Consider the following 24,836-nt stretch of genomic DNA (forward strand, 5'->3'; position numbering starts at 1 on the left):
CTACTTTTGAAAGTGAAAAGTATTTATGAAAAAATTACTTACCTTTTTACGTATTTCTTGGTCCTAAAATAAATCTTGAAAGCTTATTTTTTTAAATAAAATTGGTGTGGATCTCCTCTTTGAGTAGTGTGCCATTTATTAATCACCGTTTGCATAACTAATCTCACACTTCTCTAGGTTAGGCCTAAGGCTGCTAGACCACACTACAACAAATAGAGCACTTCGGGTATACATTGAGCCCTGAACACTTCTGAGGGAATCTCTTAACTCTTTGTACGATATAACCACATAGTGGTATATCCTATAAAGAGCCAGCTTCCTACACACAGTCTATGCCAGAATCGACTCAGTCTTTGTGGAAAGTATAAGGATCGTCACAGTAAAGGGAAATGGAAGAAGAGGAAGGAACCAATTTTAACATGGTGTAGAGAAGGAAAGCATAAAACATAGGTCATGCCATGTGGATTGCGGAGGGGGGGGGGGGGGGGGGGGGCTCAATATGTAATGGGCGGAGCTGGTAGAGAATTCAGATAGACCGAGGCCATGCTTAGGCACGGCAAGTAGGCCATAGCTGTCTGCCTTGTTTGGAGGTGCACTAAACTTCACTAAACTATGGTCTCTGGGCGATTAGTGACAGTAAATAAGTAGGTTGGCTTTGTTGAGGAATTTTACATGACTGATCCCCTGTTCATGCTGTCCATAAATAATGTAGACAATTCTTTATTTTGAAAGACAGTCAAGTTTTCAGATAGTAATTGTTATTTGGAGGGATGGGTAATCTCAATTGATTATGTATTTGGGTGTGGTAACTAGGTGCGAGTGCGCCCAATTACATACTGCATGTGTGACTTCGGATGGTTACCATGTCTATTTGATGATTATATGTTGGCACTATTATGGGTTGCATGTTCAGATGATCCTATTAATGTGAAGGGACTGAGGTGCAGGTTTTAAGATGTGTCCTAATGAAAAAAAAAAAGTGGTGAGGGACACATAGGTATGATGAATGAGTTAGAGACAGCCGATCCTTGAGGAACACCACATTTAAGAATTTAGGGAGTAGCATGGAACTGCTTAAGGATGATCATTGGTCTTCTCTCAAACATGCATGATTGGAACCAGACGGAGCGAAGGTTCTGTATCCCAATGTAATCAGTTTATAGATTAGAATGTTGGTTTATTGTGTCAAAGAGAGGCGCAATATCTAGTTGGATAAAGAAGGCTACTCCGTATTTGTCAATTTCAATTCGAAGGTTGTCCCAATCCAAAATTAATATGGACTCCCTGCTCTAGTAAGAACAGCTCATTGTTTTTTTTATGACAGCTGGTTTGTCCACTGGGCTGTGGTTCTTTGCCATTGGTGCTTCAAGGTTCTGTGTTTGGTTAACATCTTTTTCAACCACTTTGCGGAATTATTTTCAGTTTTCTTGCAAAAGCTTTTAATGGGTACAAATGTGTCCACGGTACTTTAACTCCATTCAGATAGCTCATTAATCTTAGTTCTACCTCGCAATCTAATTTCAGAGTTAGATTATGTAATGAGTGAGCATGAAGCCAATATTTCCTAATGGGCCCTGTACGCTTAATGGCGGTTGCTGATGGAGGATAGATGACCTTTTTGCTGGTGATCATGGTACAAAACTTAGTGATGTGATCACTTCAGATTAAGAGGAATAGGAGACTCCATTTAGGCAGTGCCCTGATAAGTATATGTAGCCAATGTCTCTCCATTTCAAGCTTAAGGTGTTCATGTTTTCTACAAGGGAAATGTGTAGCAAGTTTGTTGGGTTAATCAAACCACGTATTAAAACCGTCTACAATAATCCAGTTTAATGTTTGTTACCAATGTTAAAAATCAAATAAATAAAAAATAACCAGGAGATCTAGGATTATATTTTAGCACTAAATGTTTCATACCCTTCACTCGGTTTCAAAGCACTCTTCAATAAAGCATCTCATACGGCTACCTGTTAGAGTTCTGACAGTCTGCATTCCAACAGGAATGTATGGGTAGTTTGCAGTAAAGTTGTTTTGTGTTGTCTTACAGCAAATTTCTATAGTGCTTTCCTACCTCCTGTCCAGGCCCAAACTGCTTTGCAGACCATGAGTGAGTAGTTCTGATTTAAAAGTACAGGGATGAAGGAAGGTTGTTGATGGTGACATCAGTTATGAGCATGGAGTACTAGTGTTGTGTAAGATGCCCAGAGAGTTTACTCCAAATCTTGACACATTATCATGTCAATGTGTATATATGCGCAAGGTGAAAGGCAAAAAAAGATTCAGAACAGGCTCCCAGCATGTACACACCAGTCATGATTGTTGCCTTAGAGGTGCTAGAGTTATGGTTACCAGATCAGCTAGGACTATGTGCCTCTTCTATATTGCAAATGATTGTTGATACTTCTGATGTTCTGCAGCAGTTTATTCTATAATTTGTATGTCTGTACTGAGAAGCAGCTGCGGGTTTTACAGTAAGCAGGAATTATCAGTGGGGCCATTCTTGATCTCAGGTGTCTCATCTGGTTCTACAATCTTAATTATGAGATTAAGAAGCTAGGTCCCAGCCCGTGGATTGCCTAATGAACGATGCAGAGAGCTTTAAAGGATAGTCTTCTGGCCACTAGTTACCAGTGTAAATAATGCTTTGATGGCAAGGGGGATATACAGTGTAAACGTAGTTAATCAAAAGGTTATATTGGACTGCTTTGGGGAGGGGAGCTTGAGGTCTAAAGGTAGTTTGTTGTAATCCTTATGGAGGTGACTGTCTCTTGCCCATTTATGGTGATAATTGTTCATCTTTATTTTTGTATACAGTGGACATTGCTTCATGAATTGGGAGTGCACAGTCTTTTGTGAACCATATTTCCATCAAGACAAAGAAGCCCAATTCATATGCGGCTAGGCAATTGTAGATTACAGTGCATGTTTCAAGGCTGACTGCATCGATAAACATTCACTGAAAATGTGACTGGCTAATTTAGGAAGAAAGGTTTCTTCTTTCTATTGAGTTGTTTCACTGAGACCAATTTCGTTGGTTGAGCTAGAAGGCTATGTTCAGGTCAAGAAGGGAGTGAAGGTTGCATTGCAGGTGAAAATGTAACTAGGCATTAACAGGGTTGGTTTTTGCACATGTTTGCCGTGATCTTGGCTGTAGAAATTAGGGTTGAGCATGGCAGGGTGTTTGAAGGGAAATGATCTAAACAGTAATTCGGTGCATGGAATAAAATGTAGGTGGCTTCACCTTTCTGCAATAGACTATCTGCCCACAGTGTTTGAGAAAGGCCTTTCTAAAAGTTTAGTAGTATCGAAGAATGAAAGGTGTTACATTTTAAGTGTGTGTTACAGTCACATTGACATTGGTATCAATTAATGTGAGAAAGCAGATGATTGGTTTGGGTGGTTACGGGACCTCAGCAAGTAATAATGTCACTTTTCTGTAGGAGGTCCAGCTAGATTACTTTAATTTAAATCTTAGCTCAGTCCTGGGTAACTGTGGCACAGCGTAGTCAGGCTTAACTTAAAGGAACTAGTGTAAAGGATATATCAGTAACAAAAAAGTTACGCCGAAAACAAAATAAAAATCCCATTCCAGTTTATAAAACGGCATAAATTTCAATGAACAAATAGACACCAAAAAGCAGATCACAGAACCGGAAATATGATTTTTAGGGAGTTTTCTAAAGCCAAAAATAGCACAGTCTTCCTAGACCTGGTCAACCTAAAAAAAAAATAAGGCAGCCTACAATGGCGCACGGGTTGGATATAGGTACCAGGTTCATCCTGGTGAAAAGTTTACCTTGGGACTTGGTTGGAAAGGTGCTGCACAATGTTGGACACCGGTGAAATCCTTCACATTGGGACTGGGAAACTTTTCTGGAAGTAGAGCTGCTTTCAGCAGTGCAAACTAGTAATTTGAATCCCATCAGCAATGCAATGGCAGGGCAGTCTAATTGTAGCCTCTGGTTTTTATAAGAACAAGTTCAGAAAAAGGTTCTAAGTGCCCACTTTTGCAATCTTGAGGAGGTGGAGTACACTTTAACACCAGCCAAGGGTCCCTCCTTTAAGATTGTGGGCACCGTAGGTGAATTATGGATCAAGTAGAGTCAGCTTACTGTGGTCTGAGCAGCCAAATTCTGAGAGATGTTCTTTTGATCAGGTCTGGAGTAGAACACTGGCATAGAAATTAACTTTCTTTGGTAAGCTACCAGATTTTCAGATTCGTCAGCATTGATATCGCTAGTGATGATTAACAAGACTATCATTCTAACAAAAAATAGTGGATTTTTGTAAGGTTCCTTTTTTAAAAATGTGCCATTCGGGAGGATTATAGGAGAATGAGCACTCTGAGCCTACTAAAGGAAAACATGCCCAGCATCTACTCTTTTTCCCTTCACTCCATCTGATGTGCAATTTGAAGAAAATGTATTAAAGAAAGCAAAACTGAAAACCACAACTGTGAAATCAGTGGGACAGCAGGATATGGAAATAATTCTTACCAGCGATCTGCTCTTCCGAGAGTTGGTCTGCCTGCAAAACGGGAGAAAAAGAAAAAGGAAGAGTGAGTAACAGATGTAGGAAGCAACATCACCTCATCTAATATAGAACTTACTTAAGAGTTGAACATCCCGTCTTACAGCATCTTGACAATCATCATGTTTTGGGGAAATAACCTTTTGAGGAGGATCCACCATGCTAGTGAGGTATCCTTTGGGATGACTATTTTTTGTTGAGGACCTTTAATAACGAGTTATTTTGTGGGGGTAGAGGAAGCTGGATTGGTTCAGAGGATTGCTCAGTTCAAAAACATTTTATATGGGTTGTATCTTTAGGGAGAGCGCTTTAGTTTAGTTGGCATTATTAGGGGAATCGATTTTAAAAGGCTCATGGATAAGGTACCCTTTTTGTGAAGCGTTACTCTGTGGGGTTGTATTGTGCATAGGCAGTGAGTTAATGGATGGGGCTGAAATTACAGGGAACGTCTTTAGCATTATGGACGTGCTGCTTTTGTGTGATTGAGGAAGGACAGGTATTCCCCATAACAAAACAATATGCATTATCAAATTTGGAGGAGCGAGTGTTTATTTGTTAAACCCTGGGATGGTTCTGGTGCTGAAATGCGGGTATTCTTTACTGAAAGCCCTGTACTTCTAACTTTTTAGGGATATTTGTAGGCTCGCTGGACTTGGAATACGCATTTGCTCCATTGACATGCCTCAGAGTGGCGGTGGGTTTGTAGCGTCCGCGAAAGTCTATAATTGCAATAAAGCTGTCCTTCCCACTGGTGCCTCCAACTTCTCAGAAAATCTATGTACCATTGTCCACCATATAGGTTTAAGGTAAGCCTCAACCTTGCCTCCCTTTTGCATTTTCTTCATGAGTCTTCTACTACTTATCTTGTTTTTACCCTTTTACTTTCCCTGTGGTCTTTGAGCCCAGATATATCCCCCCCCCCCCCCCCCCCCGACACCCAGGGCTGTTCTATAACAGTTTTTTTCTCAATGGCTCTCTAAACTGCCACAGGTATGGAATGTACTTTAAAATACATCTAAAATGGTTATATTTTAAGAGGACTTCTCAGGAGAGGGCAGGTATCTGTGTGGTGAGCTTAAAGGTAACAGTGTATACATTAATTTGGCTCTTGAAAATGGCTTTAGATCATATTTTGGCAAGGCCAGGTTTTAGTAAACCCAGGTATTAGTTCAAAGACTTCTTTCAAGGGCTGGTATTTTGAGAAGCTTTCCTTACGGAAACTGATTTATGTAGGGTATTATTTGTTAAAGATGGACATATTTGGGAGGAGCCTACTAGGAGGGTAGCTGGTATTCTGGTAGAAAATGTTCTTTGTGTAAAACTGTTACTCTGATGTTGGCAACATTAAGAGAATGGACAATACAATACAATAATACATGTGTAAAGCGCGCTACATACCCGTGAGGGTCTCAAGGCGCTGGGGGGGTGGGGCTGCTACTAATCGAAGAGCCAGGTTTTGAGAAGTCTTCTGAAGGTCGGTAGGTCCTGGGTCTGTCGTAGGTGTGTGGGGAGAGAGTTCCAGGTCTTGGCGGCGAGGTAGGAGAAGGATCTACCGCCGGCGGTGGTTTTTTCCGGATGCGAGGGGTTGTGGCGAGGGCGTGGCTGGCCGAGCGGCGGCTGCGGGTGGGGGTGTAGAAGCGGAGTAGGTCGTTGAGGTATGTAGGTCTGGTGTCGTGGAGGGCCTTGTGTGCATGGACGAGGAGCTTGAAGGTGATCCTCTTGACGACGGAGAGCCAATGCAGGTCTCAAGTGGGGTGTGATGTGGCAGCGTCGTGGGGAGTCGAGGATCAGTCGGGCCGCGGCATTCTGGATGCATTGGAGCAGTCTCAGGAGCTTGGTTGTTCCTGCGTAGAGGGCGTTCACGTAGTCAAGTCTGCTGGTGACAAGGGCGGGGGTGACTGTCTTTCTCGCGTCGGAGGGGATCCATTTGAAGATCCTGCGGAGCATTCGGCGGGTGTTGAAGCAAGACACGGAGACGGCGTTGACTTGCTTGGTCATGGAGAGGGTGGAGTAAAGGATGATCCCCAGGTTGCGTGCGTGTTCGGTGGGTTCTGGCGGTGTTCCTAGCGAAGTGGGCCTCCAGGAGTCCTCCCAGGCTGAGGGGGTGGAGTCGAGGAGGAGGACCTCCGTCTTGTCTGAATTCAGCTTCAACCTGCTGTCCTTCATCCATTCGGCGACGGCCTTCATTCCTCTGTGGAGGTAGTCTTTGGCGGTGTGGGGGTCTTCGGTGAGGGATACGATCAGCTGGGTGTCGTCGGCGTAAGAGATCATGTTGAGTTTGTGTCGTGTTGCGACCTGGGCGAGCGGTGCCATGTAGATATTAAAAAGCGTCTGGCTGAGGGAGGATCCCTGTGGGACGCCGCAGATAATCTCAGTGGTCTTTGAGCAGAAGGGTGGGACGCTCTGGGTTCTGCCGGAGAGGAAGGATGTGGTCCATGCCAGGGCCTTCTCTTGGATTCCGGCGTCATGGAGGCGTGCCGTCAGGATGCGGTGGCAGACCGTGTCGAAGGCTGCTGATAAGTCCAGAAGGATGAGGACGGCTGTTTCCCCTTTGTCCATCAGGATCCTGATGTCGTCGGTGGCGGCGGCGATGAGGGCGGTCTCAGTGCTGTGGTTGTTGCGGAAGCCAGACTGGGATGGGTCTAGGATGTTGTTGTCTTCGAGGTAGCGGGTCAGCTGACTATCTTCTCTGACTTTCGCCAGGAAGGGGAGCAGGGAGATGGGCCGAAAGTTCTTGAGGTCCTTGGGGTCTGCCATGGGTTTCTTCAGTAGGGCGTTGATCTCAGCGTGTCTCCAGCTCTCCGGGAAGGTAGCTGTCTCGAAGGAGGTGTTGATGATTTCCCAGAGATGGGGTGCGATGACTGTGCCGGCTTTGTTGAAGCTGTGATGCGGGCATGGGTCCGATGGGGATCCGGAGTGGATGGAGTTCATGGTCTTGATGGTGTCTTCCTCGCTGACGTTGGACCAGGTGGTCAGGCGACTGGTGCGGGTGGAGGTCGCTGGGGCGGTGGATGTGGGGGTGTCTGAGTTGAAGCTGTTGTGGATGTCGGCGATCTTACGGAGAAAGAAGCTGGCCAGTGAATCGCACAGGTCTGGTGAAGGCCGGATGTCGTTGGTGTTGGAAAGTTCCCTCACGATGCCGAAGAGCTCTTTGGAGTGGTGTGCGTTGTTGTCCAGGCAGTCCTTGAAGGCGGTCCTCTTCGCGGTCCGATGAGTTGGTGGTGTCTTCGGGTGGCGTTTTTGTGGGCTGTGTGGTTGTCTGGAGTTCGGTCGCGAAGCCATCTCTTCTCCAGCATCCGACAGGTGTGTTTGGAGGTCCGGAGGTCTTCGGTGAACCATGCAGCTTTCTGGTTGGTGCGATGGGTTGTGGAGGTCTTGAGGGGTCGAGGGTGTCGGCGCAGTTGTTGATGGCGGTGTCGGGGTCGGTGGGGTCGTCGGGTGGACTGAGGGAGAGGGTGGTGGTCAGTTGGTACTCGGTGACCTTGCCCCAGCGGCGGCGTGGCAGCTGTTGGGTGTGGTGGGTTTCCTGAAGGTGAAATGGACGCATCTGTGGTCGGTCCAGAGGGTTTCGGTGGTGTGGTTGAAGGAGACGTGGGGACCTGTGGAGAAGATGGGGCCCAGCGTGTGGAAGGATTTGATAAAAAGGTGTTTGGAGGAACACTTCAAAATGGACATTGTTTAGGATTAGCTACCATTTTCAAGGTGTTTCAGTGGTCTACCATTTAAAAGGGTATATGTACAAGTGAAACTTTTGGATTATTACAAAAGGGGAGAAGACTGGTTGGTATTGATGTGCGGTAATTTTAAGGTTTTTAGTCGATAAGGACAGGCACTAAAAAAACAAAACTACCATTTTAAACTGAAACATTGAAATTCACCAATAATGCTTAACTGAAGTAACTATAACTGCACACTCGTCCTGCACAGTGATGTCATTAATGATGTAATTTCAGATGTAACCAGTGATGTAATCAAAAATCACAGAACATGTCATGAGTGGGGTTACATGTGAGAGCATCAGCAGTGCATGTCAAGTGTGCAAGTTACAGTTACTTAAGTTAACTATAACTGGAGAATTTCAGTGTTTGAGACACTATTTTTAACTGACTTTTCATTTAACTGTCACTTTAACGGTAGGGGGGGGGGGGGGGGGATTCCTCCGTGAATTTTAAAGATTTTAAAAAAAATTTAAAGTAAGATCTTTCCATGCCCAATTATAACCTCACTTTAACATTAGGGTTTTTGTAAGTGAATTTCTACAGTTTAACGTGAAGTAAGATTTTATTACCATGCCGAACTATCAAAACCCTCCACAGCACACAGCCTTTTGCCATGTGCAGCGTCAACTGGGTGCAGGGCCTATCTGAGCAGGGGCTCTGTTAGTTGCTACCTACTACTTGGTGCTCTTGGTACAGGGATTTCAGACTGCAGCATGTCAGTTTTGCTCTGCTCCCGTTTTGGTGCCTGTAAAATGAAGATCAGGGTTTTGTGGGACTGTAGGTCGGCCATGGGTTTAGCAAGATCAGTGTCCATTTTGATTTTTCCAAATATTTGGTTCACTTGGGGTGCCAAGCCCTTGCTCCCCATCAAAAGGGATGTTCAAAAGGTGGTCGTGCACCACCGGCCTAAACATGGACATCCTAAACCACGAATGCCCGAGGAGAATGCTGGTATTAATACTCCTTGCGACTGTGTGACACCTGGAGGGTTCATCTACTGTTTGCACTACTGATTATTTTCTCCTCAGCAATCTACTCCTGCTCTCATTTATGATAGGCATCTGCAAAGTATTTCACCAGGTCCTCAATCTCTCCCCAGTGGTACCAGTCATACCTGGAGAAGCATCCTACCAACTTTGCACTGCACCAATGCATGGCTGTCCGAAGCACTGCATACATTCCAGCAGCACCAATGTGCTTCAACTCTTTCCTAGACAGAGGGTAGGGGTAAAGTTAACAACTGGGGAGTTTGGGGCAATCTTAGCAAGAATATATGCTGGGTCACTGGAGGCAGGCTTATAATTCTCAACTTCAGGAATGATCAAACTAGCCTTTATCAGCTTCTTAAAACTGTCAGTGGCTAACCTTAGCAGTCCCTTCATTATGGGAGACATAGCTCTGCATTCTCAGACATGGACAGAGCATCAACTAGGAAGTCGTTCTCATCCTGCACTGCATATAGTTTAATTGGTGCTGTGACCACTTTGTCACATGGTATGCAGTAGTATCATTAGGCGAACTGGTTTGGCAGGGTACGGCTCGAGTTCAGGTCATCTTGGAGGTCCACTTCAACAGAGAAACCCTATATAACAAAAACTCATCTGTATAGTATCCAACCACAGATTGAGAAGTTTGGTCCGATAATGATCCAACTAGGGGAAACAAGACAGAGTATGTCCTGTTCCTAAAACAAAATAGGGGAAGACAACAAATATCTGAATACTGCCCTCACACACTTTGCAGTGTCATGCTTCATCATTGGGCCGCATTATACATCTAGGTGCAAACCAACACACTAGATGCAGCGCAATCTTTTTTTAGACTAAGACAAGTGGTGAGGGTAGGAAGGTTAAAGGAAAAAGATGTGATAATACACATACAACATGTAAACAAAACACAACAAAAAAGAGGGAAGGGAGGTCTCGTCCCTTCTGTGCTGGGACCAAACAAGTGCAGTATTGAATTTAAAACAACCTAGGGATCAACAATAATCCTTTTATTCTGTCTGTAGACCCCTGGAAGGATTAAAAGTATATATTTTGGGGTATAGAGGGAATCCATGCCATTTAGTGGCAGAAACATGTTAGTAAAAGCAGTGGGGCTATAGGGATTGTTACCTTCCCTCTATACCCCAAAATATATACTTTTAATCCTTCCAGGGGTCTACAGACAGAATAAAAGGATTATTGTTGATCCCTAGGTTGTTTTAAATTCAATACTGCACTTGTTTGGTCCCAGCACAGAAGGGAAGAGAACTCCGTTCCCTCTTTTTTGTTGTGTTTTGTTTACATGTTGTATGTGTATTATCACATCTTTTTCCTTTAACCTTCCTACCCTCACCACTAGTCTTAGTCTAAAAAAAGATTGCGCTCCATCTAGTGTGTTGGTCTGCACCTAGATGTATGATGCGGCCCAATGATGAAGCATGACACTGCAAAGTGTGTGAGGGCAGTATTCAGATATTTGTTGTCTTCCCCTATTTAGTTTTAGGGAACAGGACATACTCTATCTTGTTTCCCTTAGATGGATCATTATAGGACCAAACTGCTCAATCTGTGGTTGGATACTATACAGATGACAGTGTTTTTTAGATAGGGTTTCTCTGTTGAAGTGCGTTTATATTGTGAGTAAGGGAGTCAGAGAAGCCGCAGTCCCTCGTCTCTTTTGGTGTGTTCATCTTGGAGGTCCACTACAAAGGTCATCCAAGGGATCACTTACCTCCCTGGGCCAGAAGGCCTTGTCATAGAGGTCTTGGGTGTAGTAACGGCTGCTAGACTTGGCGTTAGTGTTCTGTGGAAGAGTGTAGGGGCTGAAGTTGTGGATGGCAATTGTGGGAAGAGCATAGGACTAGTTGCTGAGAATGATCCATCTGGGGCTTTATGGCCTGGTAGGGTTAAATACTGGTTCCCCCTTGAAGGCCAGCTGGCATTTCTTTGGAACAGTCCTGGAGCCAGAGGCTTGGCTAGAATTCGTGCTGGGTCCTGATGGATAACAAAAAGCTTTTTCTGCGGTGAAAACCTCAGATAGCTTTTTGAAGGTTGACCCCTGCAGTGCGGACTTCAACGCTGTTTGCAAAGAAGCCCAGAGAATCCTTTAACATTTTTTGGGACATGTTGGAGTTACTAGAAAGGGCAGAGCACCATCAAGCGCCCTTTTTTTTTTATACTGTCAGGGAGTGCAGCAGCCCCCCAAACAATATTAAATAAAAAATTTAAAAAATTATCTGTGGTCATTAAATTCATGACATCTCCAAGAGAGCTTGCTGTATTTATTTATTTTAAGCACTCCAAGCTGGAGCTATATGCTCTTCAGATGGAGTGCAGGGTCCTCTTGTGGTTGCTTTCATGGTTGCATTTTGTGGCATAAAAATGCTAAAGGAAAGAATCAAAGGCATGTTGATTTTTTATATGACAATTTTTATGACATTGTTATTAAAAATTGAAATGTTTGAATTAAACATGCATTAAATTATAATTGGTGATATTTGATAAAATCAATAGGTCTGCTTTATATATTTTGACCCCTTGATGAAGTCAATAGACACACGTTTTATAATTTGGCATTCTGACCTTTTGACAAAGTCAGTAAGCCTACCTTACTTAAAATAACACCCTTTATATTGTAACCTCACAGTCAGCCAATGGGCAACCAGGCCCTGTGCCCAACTGCATGTGGCCAAAGGCTGGGGGATGTAGGGCACATGCGGGGGATTGTGTGCAGGACCTGGTCACAGGCCAGGCCCCCGCACAACAACACGCACAGCGATGGGCATCTTACTTAACATTAAAAACGTAGAAAATAACTGAAAAGAACAAAGAGTAAAGGGGTGTTATAGTTAGGTGAAAACCTCAGTTAAAGCTAACTGTTTTAAATAAACAAAGTCCCTGAAATTCACCAGTTCTAGTTCTCTCAAGCAAATATTACTCATGCTCTAAAGTAACTAGAACCAGTGGAATTATGAGATTCTGTGGGGTCTGCTTATTTTTGCATAATTATGGATTTGCTGCATCTACCACATAATCGACCATCTGTTGTCTAACCTGCAGATTTTAACCCTAAAAATTTGCTCAAATGGACCGAAAGTTACTAAAAACAAGGCGATGTGTTCACTCGCGGTGTAAGGCCCTTGGCAAAAGTTAACCAGTCATCTTTAAGATGCTTATTTCTGTATTGGATTATTAAACCTGTACTACGGAGGTGAAATCTTTTCCCAAACAGTAAGTATTACTTTGCGTAAAAAGAGTACTAATAAAATAATGCTATAAAAAATATGCCCCATTTTGCTGCATCATTTAGTCACTCCTGCCTCATAATTCCAGTGGCCCGGACTATAACTTACACCCTCTCCATGCACTGCTAATTACCTCACATATTACATCTCTCATGACATGTTCTATGACATCATTGATAACATCATTGATAACATCACTGCTCCATCTGAAATAGCATTCATTGATGACAAACAACCTTGCGCATGGAGGGGGAGCAATTATAGTTAGTTTAGAGCACGAGCTACAGTTACTTGAGATAATATATATACACACACACACACAAATGGTGGCAAAAATATTACTTACCAACTAAGCTACGATATAAAAGTATCACAATGTAAAGTAATGTGTCAAAAGTAATCACACTGTGGTTACTATGTTGTAATGAATGTAGGAAAGTGGGTTTCTGTTGCAGTAACTTCCCCACTTTTTGCCAGACCACTGATGCACTTTGACTTGATGTGCCCTGGGTCCCTGCCAATCAGTTTCCCAGGGCCTGTGTTCTTTCCCCAAAACGAACTCAATTGGCATCTCTAGCCACAGGTCAGCCTGGTAAGTGATACCAGGGAAGACCTCTGGCCTTGGCCGGAAACGGCACCCGCCGTCCACGGCCAGAGCTTGAGTGGGCAAACCCCACGAGGAGGTCACCCCGCCGATCCTGACCTGAGATCCGGCAACCCCTGACCTGCCTCAAGCCTCCAGCGGACACCTGCAGTCTAAATCCAGAAGTCCCCCCTAATAGCAACCAGGAGCTGGTAACAAGACCCGACCCCAATAGGTACCCCTGCACCCGATGCCCCATGGCCTTGTGTGCCCAAACCGACGGTGACTAACGAACCCCTAACTTCCCAACTTACCTCTCGTAGTGGTGGTCGCACCCAGAAGACCTTAGTTCCCAAGCCTGCAGTGTCTTTGCAAACCGGAGGTTTCCCATTGAAAACAGGGCGGCTGATGTCGAAACAGCACCCTGCTGCCCTGGTTCTGCTGAGGGTGCACCTTTCGTTTCTACTTTGTTTCCCCATTTGCCCCGAGCTAAAGTTCAGGAGCTTTGCTCCTACACCCATGTGGCCTGCTTGCCAGCAGCACCAACTGGAGGTCCCCTATCCCCCACTGGATAACATTGGGCCTCAGCACTCTGTAGCCGGCCGCCCTAGTGCTGCTGAGGGTGTACCAAGAGTGCATCCTTGACCCTGGGGGACCCCTGAGTCTAACCCCAGAACCTCAACTCCTACTACCAAATACTTACCTCAAAACCGATAACACTATTTTCCCCCATTGGATAACATGGACTGTTGTTCTGTGAAAAGTTTCTAAGCGTGGAGTTTGAGAAACTAAAGAAATTCTTTAAAAATGCATAATCTAACAAAAACGATGTTATTTACCTGTTTTCAGGAAATGTCCTAGAATAGTATATAGGTATACTACTATGTGTAAGCCTAGTAAACTCAAAAGTTACTTACCTGCTATTTTACTAAAAAGCCTATTCAAGTCTATGTACTGCATTTAATAAGTATTGCATTTCTCTACATCCATACTGTAAATCAAACAAGAGTGCATATACAATTATCATTCAACTATTTCAATTGCATTACTATTGTAAAAGTACGTATTGCTTACCTGTGCCATGCTTGCTTGGTTCTAGAAAACAAAATAAAAGAATATTTTTATACAAAAACAATTGGTCTGAGATTCAGTATTTGAGTGTGTGAATTCATTTGCTGACTGTGTGTACAACAAATGCTTAACACTGTCCTCTGATTCTGCCTTACTGCTCAACCACACAACCACAAATAGAGAGTAAGGTTCTATCTAACTTTACCTCTGCCTACTTTTGGGGTTCCACTGGACTCTGTGCACACTATACCTCACTTTGGTATAGTATATACACAGAGCCAGCTTCCTATGTTGGTGGATCAGTGGTGGGATATACAACTTTGCATTTGTTGGACTACTTGGTTAACACCTGATCACACAACGGAACTCTTAAATTTTCTTTAGAATTCTGATTTTTCAAATTGGCATTTTTTGCAATATTACTAAAAGTCTTGTTAGGGCCTTGGTTAAGTCCCTTTAGAATTTAAAATAAAATAAAATTCACTGTAGCTGGGTTAAAGAGGATAAGTTTTTTTTAACAAGGACTCAAAACAAGAACCCAGATATTAGTGAAAATAACCATAATAAAGAGGACCCTGTTGTCGAGCTCAACCTCACCCCTTACCTTCACTTGTCTTTCAAAGAGGTAAGCGCTATATGTCAAATTAAAAACAGACACGTGGTCCCAGCCCACCAAACAAAATCTCCAGGAGCTGTTGGCTGGGTATGCCAAGGACCACCCATCTGAAAATGGTGAAGACCAGTCAGATGAGGAGGGAAAGGATGACCAGGTAGATCAGCCCTCCCCCGCTTTTTAAGAAACAGGCTCCAGTGGCCCAGAGTGCAAGAATCAACCTCCCAGTACCTAGATCACACACAGGTGGGTCAGGCACTACTGAGTACATTGATAAAAGCCACAATGAGGAGGACATCCTGCTAGCCAGGCTGAACAAAAGATTAGACCTTGAGACCAGACTCCTGGCTCTAGAAAAAGAAAGAGCAGAGATTGGCCTAGGATCCATTAATGGTGGCAGCAATCTAAAAAGAATATAGAAAAGGAAGGATCCTATGATCCCAAGATCCCCAAAGGGATTGTCCCCAAATTTGAGGAGGGTGATGATATCATCAAATGGTTCACAGCCTTTGAAAGAGCTTGTGAAGCCAGCAGGGTGAAGAAAACTCACTGGGGGCACTCCTTTGGGAACTGTTCACTGGTAAGTGCAGAGACAGTCATATGACCCTTAGTGGGGCAGACGCCGAGTCCTATGACCTCATGAGGAGAACTCTGAAGGATTTGGACTCCCAGCTGAGGAGTATAGAATTAGCTTATGGGGGGCTCAGAAAACCCAGTCAGCAGTTCCTGAGTGGTATTTGTTGACTACTCATTTAAGACCCTAGATGGCTGGTTGACTGGAAGCAAAGTGCAATATTATGATGGTCTTTATAATTTGTTTATGAAAGAACACAAAGTAATTGCATTAATGAAAAGTTGGATCAGTATCTGGTAGACCTAGGTCCAATTTATCCCCAATAATTGGGAAAGATGGCGGACCATTGGGTCAAAACAGGGAGAACTAGGACGTCCACTGGGGGTGACAGAAAGAAAGGGATTACAAAACCTCCCAAGAGGAAGGACAGTGAGCCTCTAAGGAGTCCCAGGTAGCCCCCCCAAGACCCTGTCCAGGAGGGTGGGCCCAAAGACACCTCATAAACCAAAACTGGGTACCAAGGTAAGAATTGGGATCCCAACATGGTATGGTGTCAACTGTCAAAAGGCAAGACACCACACCAAGGACCCTAACTGTCCTAAAAAAAAGCCCCTAGTGTAGCTCCAGGTGTGGACAGTGTGGCTTTGGAGGGTGAATCCTCAGATGAGGAAGTCACCCTAGCCTTCAACTTGAAACTGGACCCAAAAGGTGAGGTGAAGATTCCAGAGGGGAGTAGACACTTCAACCACCTACTGGTGAATGGAATCCCAGCCACTGCCCTGAGAGATACCGGTGCTAGCCCTGAGAGATACCGGTGCTAGTCACACTGATGCATGTCAGGTTGATTCTCTCAAACCAGTATGTCCCAGGGGAAACAAAGAGCGAGGCTGTCCCAGGGGGTGTCACTGTTATGCCTGTGGCTGTCGTGCTACTAGAAATTGCTGGGTCCCTTAGATGGAGAAAGGTGGTAGTCAGTAAAGACCTCCCTTGATTGTCTCCTTGGGAATGACCACCCAGAGGTTGGTCTGAGCTAAAAAGAGGTATTGGTCCAATGCCAGACCTCACCCACGAAAACTGGTGAAGTCCCACCTAGCCAACAAAAAGACCCAACTACTCAGGCAACAGTCCAGCCTGAACTGGTGGTTCCTCAGCTGGCAGAACAGAGGGTGGAAGAAGAGTGTTCACTACCAAGTGTAGCGACCCCCCACCCTAAAACAGCAGACTGGCTACCAGAACCGAAAGAAGCCTGTAAGTTAGCCACTTCCCCTACCAGTGAATGGCTAATGGTGTGGTTCTGGACACAGACAGCTGTCCGTAGCCTCTGCTGGGTGTTAGCCATCATGGCAGCACTATTTGGCATGGTGGCCTAGCCCCCTGCCAAATAGCAAGTTAGGCCCCCTGGCCCTTATGGTCATGGTGGGGTTGCTCAAGCTGTGGGTAACGTATGTGGATAAGCTGGGCTTTGTCCTAGCTAAGTTAGAATTTGCAGAGGTAGACACCTCTGATCTCAAACTAAAAAGATGGGGTAAAGAGCTAGGAAAAGAGCATTGGGAATTAGGTCCTGAAACTTGAGGTAGGCCAGCTCCCCAAAGGGGCTGACTTGAACAGAAGGATGTAAGGCAGAGTAGGCCCTGCAACTTTCAAACCACTTCCTCTACCCGTCCTCGCCTGAAAGACTAGGAAGACTCTCCCAGCTTTGGCTTAGTCTCCTGGCCTTTGGGCTGAGGGGGCTTGTGTAGGAAAGTGGGTTTCCTTTGGAGTAACCCCCCCCCACTGTTTGCAAGACTACTGATGTACTTTGACTTGATGTGCCCTGGGTCCCTGCCAATCAGGTTCCCAGGACCTGTGTTCTTTCCCCAATACTAACCAAATTGGCATCTCGAGCCACAGTCCAGCCCCTGGTAAATGGTACCACAGGTACCCAAGGGCACTGTGACTAAGGAAGACCTCTAAGGGCTGCAGCACTTATTGTCACACCCTTCGAAGCCCTGTACCTTTACACATACACACTGCCTTTGCAGGCTGCGTGTTTTGGTGCAGAAGAAAGTGAAGAGTCGACATGGCACACATCCCTGTGTGCCATGCCTACAACCCACTGCCTTGGCATAGATCAGTCACCCCTCTACCTGGGTGCCCTACACCAGTGCTGAGGGTACAGGTACAGGAGCCCTGTACCCCTACAGTGCTAAAGTCCTTTCTTAGACATTGTATGTGCAGTGCTGCCATTAAGAGTATATGCTCCTGGGAGCTTTTCATTAAAAATGCACACAGAGGGCATTTTCGTGATGACCCCTGAAAACTTACCCACCACTAGTGTCCAGGCAGAGTGGCTGCTTTCAGCTGCCACCACCAGACATGTTTCTGGACGCCTGTGTCAAGAGCCTTCTGCTCTCTGAGGCCTGAAACAATGCACATCCTGGGACGAGGTGCCAAGCCTCCTCCCCAGGATGGGCAGGGTTCACGAAGAGGAAGCTTCAAAGGCTTGCCGCCTTTGTGAGCTTCCCCAAGCCACTTGCTGCTTTCAGCAACTGGTCCCCACTGGTTCTGACCCCCACTTTGGGTGGGAGAACCGGCAGGAAAAATAAGTGAGGAAGAGAGGTGTGCCCACCTCTGCCAACTCCACCCCTCAGGTGGGGCAGGCGAGGAGAAGCACAACTCTCAGTCCATGCCATCTTGAAGATGGGGTGGACCCAGCCAACCAGGGACAGGCTCATGCCCCCCTCCCACAAGAGGGTGACATAAGGGGTTTACCCACCCCAGAGAAGGGACCCGTTGGTCCCTGCCTTTTACCTACCTGTAATGCCCCTAAATCTTGTATTAAGCTCCTTAACCGCTGCGCAAATTCCACCGCAGTGCGTGAGTTCTGCTGAGTGGGCGGGCAGCGTCGGCCAATGGACGTGCACAGCACTACCGAGGTAGTGCTTGCGATGGCCATTGGCCGACGCTCACAGAGGGTTAAGGGCACCCCTGAAGGTTGCTTCCTCAGACACGAAGAATCTACAAGAAGAAGAAGGACTGAACAGCCGTGCAGCAACAAACAAGAGGAAGACACCCACTGACTTGGCCCCAGTCCTACCCGCCTGTCTCCGCCTCGAACCTGGTCCTGCGAAATCCCGGTGTGTCCTGCCGTCAGCAACCTCGAAAACCCCGGCGGACCTGCCTGCCTTCAACTACACAGACTTGGTCTCCCGTGAACACCGGATTTGTTCATCTGCAACCTCTGGCCTTGCCCAGAAACCACAAATCCGCACCTCTCGGCAGCCGCCGCCCATGGCCGAGCAGGCAACCACCACGAGGAGGTCCATCCAGCGATCCTGACCTGAGATCCGGCGACCTCGGACCTGCCTTTAGCCTCCAGCCGACACCTGCTATCTAAATCCAGAAGGCCCCCTAATCGCGACCAGGAGCTGGTAAGATCCTACCCCGAAAGGCACCAGACACTCCACAGCCTTGTGTGCCCAAACCGACGGTGCCTAACCAACCCCTAACTTGCCTCTTGAAGTGGTGGTTGCACACCGAATACTTTATTCCCCAAGCCTGCAGTGTCTTTGCAAACCGGAGGTTCCCCATTGAAAACAGGGCACCAGATGTCGAAACAGCACCCTGCACCCCTAGTGGCGCTGAGGGTGCACCTTTGGTGCTACTTTGTTTCCCCATTTGCCCTGAGCTAAAGTCCAGGAGCTTTGCTCCCACATCCAAGAGGCCTGCTTTCCAGCAGCCACCAAACGGAGGCCCCGAATCCACCACAGGATAACATTGGGCCTCAGCACCCGGCTGCCCTAGTGCCGCTGAGGGGTAACAAGAGTGCATCCTTGACCCTGGGGGACCCCCGAGTCTACCCTCAGAACCATAATTCCCACTACCAAATACTTACCTCAAAACAGATAATGTTATCCTATGGAGAAAAATAGTGTTAACTGTTTTTCAGTGAAAAGTTTTTAAGTGTGGAATTTGAGAAACTAAGGAAATTCTTCAAAATTGCATAATCTAACAAAAACTATTTTACTTACCTGTTTTCAGGAAATGTCCCAGAGTAGTATTTAGGTATACTACTCTGTGTGAACCTAGTAATCTCAAAAGTTACTTACCTGCTATTTTACTAAAAAGCCTATTCGAGTCTATGTACTACATTTACTAAGTATTGCATTTCTCTGCATCATACTGTAAATCGAACCAGAGTGCATATACAATTATCATTCAAACTATATTTCAATTGCGTTACTACTGTAAAGTATTTTTTGGTTACCTGTGCCAGGCTTACTTGGTTTTAGAAAAAAAAACTAAAAGAATATTTTTATACAAAAACAATTGGTCTTAGGTTCAGTCTTTGTGTGTGTGAATTAATTTGCTGAGTGAGCATGTACAACAAATGCTTAACACTGTCCTCATACTGCCTTATTGCTGGACCACACTACCACAAATAGAGAGTAAGGTTCCATCTAACTTTACCTCTATCTACCTTCGGGGTTCCACTGGACTCTGTGCACACTATACGTCACTTTGGTATAGTATATACAGAGCCAGCTTCCTACAAGGAAGGAACGTGTGATAACCGACTTTCATTGGTATAATTAATAATTGGAATGGTTTGGTATTTTTGTAGACAGTTAATGTGGAGACTGACTAAGTATGGGTAGCATTTTAAGTGACGTGTGGGGTTGTACTATTTATTAAGGCGGTGGAAATTTTTCTCATAGGTTGGTATTTTAGTGTATTATTCTTTAGGAACGGTGTGTGGTACCTAGATGTAAGGTTATTTATGTAATTACAGCGAAATCTGTCTTTAGAAGTAAAGATTCCTTGGTCTTTTTAGGAGTTATTTTACTAACAAGGGTATCGTTTTTGTGGACATCTTCAGCTGGGCATTGGTATTGTTCGAATAGAAATTGATATTTGCTGTAAAGTCTTTCAGAAGTAACTTATATGCAAAATGGGTTCTTCAGTAGGTACTATTTAAATTGGGTTCTCAGGAAATGTTACTATATTAGAGGATTTTATTACAGAGATTTAAAATGAAAGGTGTAATGCTTTAGCCCTGCGGTTCTTAAATGTTTGACATCGGAGAAACTCCTCTGAATCATTACTGAATTCCGAGACTCCCACTGTAGCATTATTAGAAGATGGGGATCCCTGACCTAAACATGCTTAAATATTTTGAATTTTTCACAATCAAATACTAAAAAGGTTTTCACATTTTAAATTTTGCATCTTAATTTGTGTATACTTTATTTTAATATATTCATGTTTTTATATTTAATTTGGTAACAGTCGCTAATCCCGCCAGAGTAGGCCTTGTGGCAAGCCCCTGGGGTCCTTGGACCAAAGGTTAAGAACCACTGCTTTAGGCTGTGACTTCTGAAGAGGAAGTGTGGCTGGCTTTTTAGTAACGTTGTTGGGAAAGAGTTCTTGTTCACAAATTATTTTTCTAACTGTTGTTACCAATAGCCGAGTTACATTTTGCAGGATTATTTGGTTGGAGTGATTTAGTTTAGTGGGCACTGGAAGATAATCTTAGCTTCTGGGAGAAGTTAGTATTCTGTTCAGGAGGCTGGTATTCTGAGGTGTTATTCTGGGAGGCTGCACTGGGGGTGGGGGAATTTTTTTTTTGCTGTTTGATCTTCCTATAGGCATTTTTTGGGGGGGATTATTTTTTAGCACTGTATTTGTATCCCAGGATGCCCCATCCAGACATAGCCTGATTCTATCATTAGTAGTATTTTGGCAGAGTCTTCAGAGCAGTGATTGAAGTTCATCAAAAGAAGTACAGCAACTGTGATGCTGCATGTAAAGTGGGTGAGTTGAGTGTAGGGCCGGGTTATAGTTGTGGCTAAAAATTTAATTTTTTTTTACTTTTTCACCTTCGGGTAACTACATATAAAACAGTGCAGCTTGAATGACAAATAAATGCAATGTAATCAGTTGGAAATGCACTACCATACATTATGAAACCTCTATTAGTTAATGCACTGCAGAGGTCGGTGTCTGTAACCAGAGTGTGGCAGAATTTTATTCAGGCGGGGTCAGTGAAGAAGTGACTTGTGAATGTTTAAGTGCTATGAGGTTCCGTATGCGACAAAGCACTGAGAATACGTACGTCATTATTTTAAACTTGCATTACTACACACAGCATAAGATAGGCTGCTGCAAAATGCAAAAAATTGTTAAAGATCAAACAGTGCTTGCAAAAAATTGTTAATGATAAAACAGTGCTTTCAAAATATAGATTTTAGTAATACCCAAACTCTTGCTGGTTTAGCTCAGTTTCACAGCACAGGAGACGTTCGGCCCGATATTTTAGCAGAAGCTTTTTAACCCAAGACATTACCCGTCCTGGGACGGTTGGTTGTCTTTTCAGAAAAAGTGTGTGTGGGGGGGGGGGCGAGTCGGATCTGTTTTTCTTAAAGTAAAAATGTATGGACACGTCGTATCCCGACACCTGTCAGAGATGTGCTACACTTTGCAGGTTTCTTCTATGGCGATGCGCTTTTGACGTGTTTCTATTAAGGCTTCGTATTTTAGGGAACGATTTATAAAAGCTCGCCTAATATCTTTGTACCTGTTTTTACATAAGCACTGGGTTCTATAGTAGGATATCTTCATAACGATATTTAGAGTGGACCAAGGGGGTGCATCACTTATCTTCCCCTTCTTCAAACGGTGTGAGGGAGGGGGGGCGAGGGGGGGGGGGGGCACTCGCTCGAAAAACTTTCACCGCGTCAAAAAACTTTTTAATAGCCATTTATCTCAATGGGAGCCCCCTCCACAACCCCTCAATCGTACTCTCTTTGGAGACGGGATACATTGAGGCGTATAGATCCCACTGGCGGGGGAATGGGTGTGTGGGGGGCGGGGGGCCGGGGGGGGGGTCTTCAAACAGACTGGAATTCTGGCATGCAGGTAAAGAGGTTTCTACCATACTGGAGTTAAGAACCAATTTGGTGGGGGCGGTCTGCGCGCTCTTTTGCCATAAGGCGCCTTATGGCGGGGTTGGAACCGTGTAGAGAGACTTCATGCACATGCTATTTTATCCGGCCCTTCCCAATACTATCCCATTTCTATGTGAGAGTGTTATCTCTCTTACCATGATGCTTATCGGTCCTTCTGTCCCTCAGCTACGTTCCACCAGCGACCACTGTCTGCAGTCAGACTACACCTCTCAGCAGACGCGCGCGCGAGATGGATACTTCCGCCCTCAAGAGGCGCCTACAATGCGGTTGCGCAATGTGCTGGCCCAGCCCTGGAAACAGTGTGCGAGCGGCTACAGACCACACCAGGCAGAGAGCAGTTTCGACAGCGGGAGAGTCCTAGAATACAAACGGCCATGTTATAGTGTTTCCATGCTGCCTTCGAGCCTTGTAAGTGCGTCTTCCTCAAGTGCGAACAAAGCATATGCACACATTTTCTTTTTTATGATGTGGCAGTTGTTTCCCGAGTGCTACACACAAAAATAGTATACCAGGAAGTAAATATATTAATTGAATATGCACAGTATTATACGTGGGTTTTAGCTAACAAAAAAATAAACCGGTTTTTATTTTTAGCATATCAAGAGTTATAGGTAACGTAATGTCTATTGATTAGCAAGAATATACATTCCTAATGACATATTATGTCCGCTTAACACACATCCAAACTTTTAAAGATGAAAGCCTGCTTCGCACTAAGAGGAGGCCGGATTTAACACTAAATCTTAGTCTATCTTTAGTGTTTACTACGGACGCGCCCACGCTATCTCGCTTGGCAACATTAATCGAGAGCTCAGAATCTGGTCCCAGGTCAGATGACAAACCTCGTGCCAGCGATTGGTCTACTATCACCTGCAATGCGCCGATGACATATAAAATAGGCGTGGTTTCTGTTAATTTTTTTTTTTTTGCTTCTACGCAGGGATAAAAAAAAATCCATAAAAAAGGTAGACATCCACCTTAAATACACTCGTTCATCTTAAAAGAGTAGGCTCGATAGTTTGTCTAGTTTCAATTATCTCGACCCTTTTCTCTTAAAGTCTTATTCTTGAGTGATACATACTTTAATTTATGCAAAAACCGTGCGCATGGAGTAGGAAAGATTCTATGTTTAAAGGATTTTTTAGCAGTCTAGCAGACCTAAGCAAAGCTGACCTGTAGTTGGCCATTGTTAAGATATGTACTTTCTTCTGCTATGTGTCTGTTTGCCACAAAACTCTGTGTGGAGAGTGGAGCTCTGCCTATTTTTCGTGCTATTTACTTGTTCTAAAATAAAATAACCTTTCTAATCTAGTGTGCTACAATGATGGGCATGCTGTCTAAACATGTCAACGTAAATACCATCATACTTCAGTGTGCTGCTGCTTGTTTTAATCCCAAAAAGACTGCTTAAATTCTTTTACAAGAACCTTTCGTATGACGAAGTTTACAAAACAGTATTGAAAAACATAAACAATGCTCATGACACATAAATAAAGTTTTCACAATGATAACATAATTTATTCTGTTGAAGTCACAGAAAATTCATTATATACAGATGTTGCAGAAAGTATTCATTTTCACCTTTCATGCCCAATGCATTTCGGGCCTCTTGGCCCTTCTTCAGGGGCTTGGATCTAAAATAACTGAAAAAAGTCTATTATCAACTCTGTACAATGCGCAGGAAACTCTTAGCGAGATCAGGTGATGTCATATTTGTCTTATAACACATGCACGTGTGCCACTAAGTCAATCTATGATAACTGTCCAAGTAGTAAAGGAAAGAAAAGAACCAAGTCAGAAAATAAATCACGTAAAAGTGATCGGTTGGTCAAAGCACAATCCCAAAGTCACCCTCAATGATGTGTCCTACTCTGAAAAACTGGTCATAATATCCCATAACAAAATGCGAATGATACAGACCCGGGGCAACCAGCTTATTTGGCAGACTTTCCACAACCACTATTTGAAACAATCCTGCCAACTGACTATTTCTTTGTGCCAGTGGGAATGGGTCCAAGAATCCTCATGCGGAACTGGCCAAAGCAATGGCTTCTGACCATGACTATGGCACCTCCACTAAGAAGCAACCATCACTGAGTTACCTCAGGATGATGGTATCGGACCAGGAGGAGACTCCTAGACCCTCCAAGAAATTGAGAAAGGAGCATTATGTTGACGCACCTGCACAACCCAAGCTCTTAACTTTTTGAACCAGTGGAGATTGTGCATCCAAATTCCACCGCCTGTCTTCCACCTCTTGAGGTGGCCGAGTATGTTCAATCTCAAATTCGACAGGCTTTCGATGAGGATGTGAGCGCGACACCCAGATCGGAGTGCCCAAAGCCTGATTTGGCAGATAAGGTGGCAGAGACACCGGAGGTGGATCCTTCTATTCTCACTTATCTTAAAAAGTAATCCAAAGACCCTAAAAAGGGCATTGACAGGGCATGGAGATCATGCCAAGACAAACTTTTGGATTTAACAGGTCCCCTTACTAAGATTTTGGAGTTGGGCTTTCGAGCCAAGGAGTCCGCAATGGCAATTGATCCGAATGAATTCATTGAATGG

The 24,836-nt window shown here is 44.6% G+C and overlaps 1 protein-coding gene across 2 annotated transcripts in view; it reads right to left on the bottom strand.

Annotated features, from left to right (window-relative positions):
• LOC147691817 (calmodulin-1-like) overlaps positions 1 to 22,619 on the bottom strand; it is a 57,827-nt gene extending 35,208 nt beyond the window's left edge. The window contains exons 1-3 of one of the 2 annotated variants that reach the window (XM_086938110.1): positions 22,403 to 22,619; positions 14,138 to 14,158; positions 4,497 to 4,527 (exon numbers count right to left, since the gene is read on the bottom strand). In XM_086938110.1, coding sequence (XP_086794236.1) covers positions 4,497 to 4,527; positions 14,138 to 14,158; positions 22,403 to 22,405 — 55 coding nt within the window. In that variant the 5' untranslated portion in view covers positions 22,406 to 22,619. The remainder of the gene's footprint in view (positions 1 to 4,496; positions 4,528 to 14,137; positions 14,159 to 22,402) is intronic. The other variant, XM_086938111.1, reaches the window with a different exon arrangement.
• Between the last annotated feature and the right edge of the window lie 2,217 nt (positions 22,620 to 24,836).

This window comes from Lissotriton vulgaris, chromosome 9 (genome assembly GCF_964263255.1).
Source record: "Lissotriton vulgaris chromosome 9, aLisVul1.2, whole genome shotgun sequence".
In the NCBI taxonomy this organism is placed as follows: Eukaryota; Metazoa; Chordata; class Amphibia; order Caudata; family Salamandridae; genus Lissotriton; species Lissotriton vulgaris.